Raw genomic sequence first — 7,363 nt, forward strand, 5'->3', positions numbered from 1 at the left:
TTGGCCACAACTTTCTCTGTGTTTCAGCAAATTGAATTATTTTTGGTGATAAATCTTATTTTTACACATATTTTGGAAAAATGCTTGGAATATTTGGATGAAAACAACCACTAAATTAAACTGCTGTAAAAATGTATCAGATACATTTTTTCTTAAAACTTTTTTAAGAATAAATCTATTACATTAATCTATGCACTACCAACAGTCACCTGAGCTAAACAGTTCACATCACCTGCAAAACTCCAGGCAACACAACTCATGGCTCAACATGGCTCAAAACAGGCTCAGTGCAGCCAAACACTACACACAACCCTCACTGAGATAACACACACTGTCACTCAGAACACACGCTTTACACTTTGCGTTGAGAGCGTTAAAATAGGGCCCATAGCATAAATGCATGTGCAGTGCCTTCAGATCTATCCATCCCAAGACTGTGATGTGTTGGTGGATCTGTTTACAGTTCATACTCTATTTCCAAAAACCGAAGGTATGAGTATAATATGTGCACTTTTGAGCCTGTGTACTGTTATAAAATAAATTATCTTGAAATGCACATTAAGATTTTTTACTAGTTTATTATATTTTTTAAAAATTTTAAAGGAAGAGGAATGTCAGTCAATGTACAGTGCAGAACCATGCTAGATTGTTGTTTTAGGAATACAGGAAGAAATAGCATGTATTTGACTTACAGAAGCTTTTGCAATGCAAATGTATATGACCTCTGTAACAACACTAACAACACATACATTATGTCAATATTACTGTATCAGTATAATTATATCCAGTTATTTCCTTTGGCAATGAAAAAGACTCCAGTGGCGAGACCCAGCAGCCCAAGAGCCAGACCAACTCCACAGAACACTGATGGACCAGTGTTGGGCTCCTTTATCTCTACAACTGCATACACAGACACAAATGTGTGAAATTCATGCTGTGTGTTTTTAACAGGGATTCAATGTGAGTAACAAATACAAACCCACCCCATGTTCTGGTTTGAGGTTGTTGAAGGGCTTTGTGCTCCACAGAACAGCTGTAAATGTCTCCTTCCTCTGGAATGAAGTTCAGTCGAGAAAAAACATTCACTGTCCCGTCTTTGTTGGGGTAATATCTGCTAAGAGTTGATTCATCTGTCACATTCACATTGTTCTTGATCCATGAGACTCTGACAGGTGGAGGGAAGAATCCAAAAACCAGACAAACCAGGTTGTTCCTGACATTTAATTTCACGTTATTCCTGGGATAAACTGAGAGCCAGGGGGGTTCTGAAAGACATTTTTATTTCAGTTTGATAATAAAAACATGAAATACTCTTTTTCTGTATTTGTAATGTATACTAAAATGTTTGCACGTTTTAGTCCCTTAATTTTGAATTGATAGAGTGAAATGTTTAATTAAAATGGGCTGTAGATTAAAATAAAACTTACCAAGAGTTTCAGATGCATTAAAGGAGAGTGTCCTGAAATATGTGTCTTTGCAAAAATTTGTTACTTCAATAAAATCTATGTTAAAATTATCCAAGGGGTATGTATTCAAGATAGTTTGAGTTTGTACAAAGTCAGGTGCTACAAAAACCAATTTTTTCTCATTAAAGTCCATGTATGCACCCACTTCATTGTTTAAAGTGAAGAGAATTTCATTAGTACCTGCTGATCCACTGCACGATATGATCAAGCCATATTCAAGATAGCCTAGATCACAGAATTTAGAAGATTATTATGTAATAACTCACAAAGAACATGAAATAAATTAACACCATTAGCTTTAGCATGAACGTATGATAAATATTTTTTAATAAAAGATTATCAATAATACTGCTACACTACAAAGTACCCTTTGCCATTCAGACCACATTTTAAAACATATTTTTTAAATCAAAACCGCAAACTTTGTCTCAAAGCTTTTACTTACTTTGGCCCTCAGTATATAGGAAATAGGTGATGAAAAATGTTATTCCAAAAAATGTTCCAAGCATGTTTGTTCACAGAAGTGAATCTAACCAAAGAATGGTTGCATCCTTCTGCTTAACATTATAATTCAGTTTGGTGCTGTGTTCAGTCATTAGAATAATATTTTGGTTAAAAATGATCTGATTGGCAGATGCTGACATTAAGAGTGTCATTATCAAATCCAGGCATGTACGTTACAGTGCAGAGACCAATATATTCATGAGGCAAAAGTACGTGGCACAAATGCAAAAATGCAATACAGTCCTATACTGTATCTGGCAATGTTTTTGTCTGCTTTATCTGAAAAAGGTAAGATTAAATGCATTTATATAGAAATGTATTTGTGTTTAAGGGATCCAGGATTCATTTGTATAATACATTTCTCTAGAATCCATTGTTGCAGAATTTTGTTGCCCACACATTTTTTTATTAAATTTCTTGATTTTATTAAGTGTCTTCAGTCTGCTCTTGTATTATATTATAACATAATATAATCTTAAGATATATCTTATATATACTGTATATGCTAATTTTTGTATTCCTGTTCAATTCTCTCTTTTTTTCTCTCTTTTTTTCTCTCTTTTTTTAGTGCATGGACATTATGGATATATCAAAATGTTGTGTCATGCATCTATCTCTCAACAAAATGTTGAGCTTACTTACTCAGTCAACTACAACAAGTTTGAATATCTGAGATACAACAGTACTGAGAAAAGGGTTGTTGGTTACACTGAATTTGGAGAGAAATGGGCAGAGGATTATAATAATAACAAGGTTGTACTTGCAAAGGGAGATATTCTTCTGCAACACTGCATAATGTTTAGAAAGTTCATTGTCCCTTATGGAGAGGTAACGGGTAAGATAATTCTACTTGCGATGAGTGCTATTTACAAATTGTGAAAATACCAGTTATATTTGTTAATTTCAGTGTTAATTTATTAGTGTCATGCCCTTGTATATACAGTATACTAGATCTATATATGTATATGTATATATATATATATATATATATATATATATATATATATATATATATATATATATATATATATATATATATATATATATATATGTTTTTTTTTTTTTTTTTTTTTTTTTTTTTTTTCACTTCTACAGTAAAACCAGAAGTAATTATTTGGTCAGACAGGGAAGCTAAAGGGAATGAGAAAGCTGTTCTGGTGTGCAGTGCCTATGACTTCTACCCCAAACCCATCAAACTGACATGGATTAGAGATGATAAAGAGGTGATAACTGATGTGACGTCCACTGAGGAGCTGGCTGATGGAGATTGGTACTACCAGATCCACTCCCATCTGGAATACTTCCCCAAATCTGGAGAGAAGATCTCCTGTGTGGTGGAGCATGCCAGCTACCATAAACCCATGATCTATCACTGGGGTAAGAATGAGTTATAATGAATTTAGTGTTTACAATCAGTTGCCTCAGGGGACATATTTAAAATAAGGGGGGAAAATATAATTACAGATCCTTCTCTGCCTGAGTCTGAAAGATCTAAAAACATTCTTGGGGCTGTGGGGCTGCTGATGGGGGTACTTACAGCAGCCGGAGGACTGATCTACTACAAGAGAAAACACACAGGTTGGTATTCATATTCAGTGTTAGATGTAAATCATGACAAGTAATGTACGTAAGTTATACTCAATCAGACTACTTTTTCTAATAACTAGTAGAAAATGATTACTTTTAAATTTAAAATGAAATATCTGAGGTACTTTTTCAAGTAATGCATTTGCTTTGGATGTTCCGTTTATTCACTGACACATCTCCTGAACCCGTGGTTAGGGAACTTGGGAGTGAAGTGCAGAGGAAGAGGCACTTCCTCCAGCCTAAAGCTTATTAATTGTATTGGGAAAGGTCCTTTACAGTTGCTCTATATATATTTATACACACACACACACACACACACATACATAAGTAACACAAAAGTGCTGTAATGCCTTATGTTCTATAAAAAGTAACTGAGTAATGCATTTAGTTACGTGATATTTGTAATGCAGTACTTTTAAAAGCAACTTTCCCCAACACCGTTCATATTGTATGGTAAAGAATGAAAACAATAATAATAATAATTCAGTGTTAATAATATTAACTGAGATGTTGAAAATGCTGTTGTTTTGTTGCTGTCTACAGGCTTTTTCAGACTTCCAGTCTGTTTACTTCCACTTCAAACAATGAACGGCACTGAAGAGCAGTAGGTCGTAATAGCGGAGTCTGCAACATCCCTTTTACACCATCTGAGAGAACCGTGGCTTGCAAAAAAAAAAAAAAGCAAAAAAAAAAAAAACGTTTTAGCCTGAATGCGTGTGAGTCGCTTTGGATAAAAGTGTCTGCTAAATGCATAAAATGTAAATGTTAAATATTATTGTGCTCGTGAAAGTGTCAGGGGGTTTTAAATTCAAGAATCACTTCAGGATGGTCCTGCTAGTGATGGGAAAAAAACTGAGCTTTCAGAAACTCCAAATTAACTGAACCAATTGCTTTGCAAAAAAACTCTCTTTTTCAAATTGCAAATGTTTTCATAAAAGTAATCATTTTAATGTAATGTACAAATCATTAAATACCATTTACTATGACGTTTATGTATAATTTGTATTCTTTTGTTAATTTGTAGTGTTTGTTTTATGTAGGGCTTTGTTAACTATGTAATGTATTCTAGTAGACAGCACATGACAAGGACATAAAGAAAGAAGCTTTCTCATATCTTTACTCAGTGGGTTGTGGAAACAGATCCCTATATGTTAATAGTATATTTGTATTGTCCGCATATCAGGAGATCAAAGTATCTGAAGTTTTTCCAGCCTTACATTCATTTTATATTCATATATATGTGATGTATTATAAATCTTCAGTTCTTTTAATAAGATTTGATTAAAAACACATTGTACATAATGTAAATTACAGAATCCCTCAGTGGTGGCATACCATTGGAAAAAAAAAATAATAATAAAAAAAAATATTAGTATGTTAATATCAATATATGGCAAAAAAATGACAAAAATGATAACTTACTCATTTATTTTATATTTAGCAAAATATGACTAATAATACACTCAGTAATAATGAAGTGCAAAGCCTGTTACATATGTAATTCATATTAACAATAACTGAATTTTAGTGTTTCTTCAACTACTGTATGTTCACTTTTAAGCCTGTGTACTTTTAGATTAATACAATTCTCTTGAAACACACCTATTCATCTTTTTACTAGTTATATATTTTACATTTTAAAAAGGAAGAGGAATACCGGTCAATGTACAATGCAGAACCATGTTAGATTATTGTTTTTAAAACAGGAAGAACATAGCGTGTATTTCAATTTATATTAAAAGAATGTGGAGGATGAGAGTATTCAGTATTGTGTTTTCATTTACTCAAATACCTAGTGAAATGGTTAAAAACAAACAAAGCCCACAAACAATAAGACATAGGTCAATGGTCTTTCCCTTTGTTGTGTTTCTGTAGTGCCTTCATGCAAGATATGTCTACAAATGTTTTGACCAAACCTTAGCACTTCAATATTTGTAAGCCTGCTGGGGATAGACTTAAAAAAATACAAAGTAAGCAAGTTAATAGACACATTTTTGTGTGTAATATTTGTTCTGCCTTAGGTTTGCAAATGTCCTGGGACAGGGGAGGAAGTGAGTGTAAGCTGGTGGAGCTGCTCAGGGAGCAGAGAAGGGCACAGAAGAGTGAGACAGAGGAGAGAGAGACAAAGGACAGAAGAGCACAGGAGAGAGAGACAGAGGAGAGAAGAGCACAGGAGAGAGAGACCGAGGAGAGAAGAGTGAGAACGAGGAAAGAAGAGCACAGGAGAGTGAGACAGAGGAGAGAGAGACAGAGGACAGAAGAGCACAGGAGAGAGAGAAAGAGGAGAGAAGAGCACAGGAGAGAGAGACCGAGGAGAGAAGAGTGAGACCGAGGAAAGAAGAGCACAGGAGAGTGAGACCGAGGAGAGAAGAGAAGAGTGAGACCGAAGAAAAGAAGAGCACAGGAGAGAGAGACCGAGGAGAGAAGAGCACAGGAGAGAGAGACCGAGGAGAGATGAGAAGAGTGAGACCGAAGAAAAAAAAGAGCACAGGAAAGAGAGACCGAGGAGAGAAGAGCACAGGAGAGAGAGACCGAGCAGAGAAGAGCATAGGAGAGAGAGACTGAGGGGAGAAGAGAAGAGTGAGACCTAGGAAAGAAGAGCACAGGAGAGAGAGAGACCGATGAGAGAAGAGCACAGGAGAGTGTGACCAAGGAGAGAAGAGCACAGGAGAGAGAGACCGAGCAGAGTAGAGCACAGGAGAGAGAGACTGAGGGGAGAAGAGAAGAGTGAGACAGAGGAAAGAAGAGCACAGGAGAGAGAGAGACCGATGAGAGAAGAGCACAGGAGAGTGTGACCAAGGAGAGAAGAGCACAGGAGAGAGAGACCGAGCAGAGTAGAGCACAGGAGAGAGAGACTGAGGGTAGAAGAGAAGAGTGAGACAGAGGAAAGAAGAGCACAGGAGAGAGAGAGACCGATGAGAGAAGAGCACAGGAGAGTGTGACCGAGGACAGAAGAGCACAGGAGAGAGAGACCGAGCAGAGTAGAGCACAGGAGAGAGAGACTGAGGGGAGAAGAGAAGAGTGAGACAGAGGAAAGAAGAGCACAGGAGAGTGAGACCGAGGAGAGAAGAGCACAGGAGAGTGAGACCGAGGAGAGAAGAGCACAGGAGAGTGAGACAGAGGAGAGAAGAGCACAGGAAAGAGAGACCGAGGAGAGAAGAGCACAGGAGAGAGAGACCGAGGAGAGAAGACCACAGGAGAGAGAGACCGAGGAGAGAAGGTCACAGGAGAGAGAGACCGAGGAGAGAAGAGAAGAGTGAGACCGAGGAGAGAAGACCACAGGACAGTGAGACCGAGGAGAGAAGAGCTCAGGAGAGTGAGACCGAGGACAGACAAGCACAGGAGAGTGAGACCGAGGAGAGAAGAGCACAGGAGAGTGAGACAGAGGAGAGAAGACCACAGGAGAGTGAGACTGAGGAGAGAAGAGCTCAGGAGAGAGAGAGACCAAGTGGAGAAGAGACTTAGGAGCAGAGATGTATAGTAACGAAGTAGAACTACTTCACTACTGTACTTAAGTACTAAAAGGCGGTAACTGTACTTTACTAGAGTATTAATTTATTTCCCCTACTTCCACTTTTACTTCAGTACATATTTTCGATGAGTTTAATACTTTTACTCCGTTATTATTGTTATGTGCTGCATCGTTACTCGTTACCCACATTACCACTGCCAGAACTGTAGATGGCAGGTTTGATGAAGCTGGCACATCATTGAGTGAATCAAGCGATTAAGAAGACTGTGCGTGCTGACTGAACTGCTGTGAAGAGAGAGATGAACACCGAGCCGAGCCAGATAATGACTCGTTC

At 37.3% G+C, this 7,363-nt stretch overlaps 2 protein-coding genes across 2 annotated transcripts; one reads left to right on the forward strand and one right to left on the reverse strand.

The window, feature by feature from the left end:
• Positions 1-778: 778 nt before the first annotated feature.
• On the reverse strand, positions 779-2,057 carry LOC113097055 (H-2 class II histocompatibility antigen, A-U alpha chain-like). Its single transcript, XM_026262283.1, has 4 exons — positions 1,912-2,057; positions 1,428-1,691; positions 984-1,265; positions 779-900 (listed from the first exon to the last, which is right to left on the reverse strand). The coding sequence occupies exons 1-4, from the start codon at positions 1,973-1,975 to the stop codon at positions 779-781; spliced, it is 732 nt and encodes a 243-aa protein (XP_026118068.1). The 5' UTR covers positions 1,976-2,057.
• LOC113097054 (rano class II histocompatibility antigen, A beta chain-like) lies at positions 2,058-4,415 on the forward strand. The gene is made up of 5 exons (XM_026262282.1): positions 2,058-2,258; positions 2,539-2,805; positions 3,066-3,347; positions 3,435-3,548; positions 4,101-4,415. Exons 1-5 carry the CDS (start codon positions 2,201-2,203, stop codon positions 4,163-4,165), a joined length of 786 nt encoding a protein of 261 aa, XP_026118067.1. The 5' UTR covers positions 2,058-2,200; the 3' UTR covers positions 4,166-4,415.
• The last annotated feature ends 2,948 nt before the right edge of the window (positions 4,416-7,363 follow it).

Source organism: Carassius auratus, unplaced genomic scaffold, assembly GCF_003368295.1.
Source record: "Carassius auratus strain Wakin unplaced genomic scaffold, ASM336829v1 scaf_tig00216099, whole genome shotgun sequence".
Classification (NCBI taxonomy): Eukaryota; Metazoa; Chordata; class Actinopteri; order Cypriniformes; family Cyprinidae; genus Carassius; species Carassius auratus.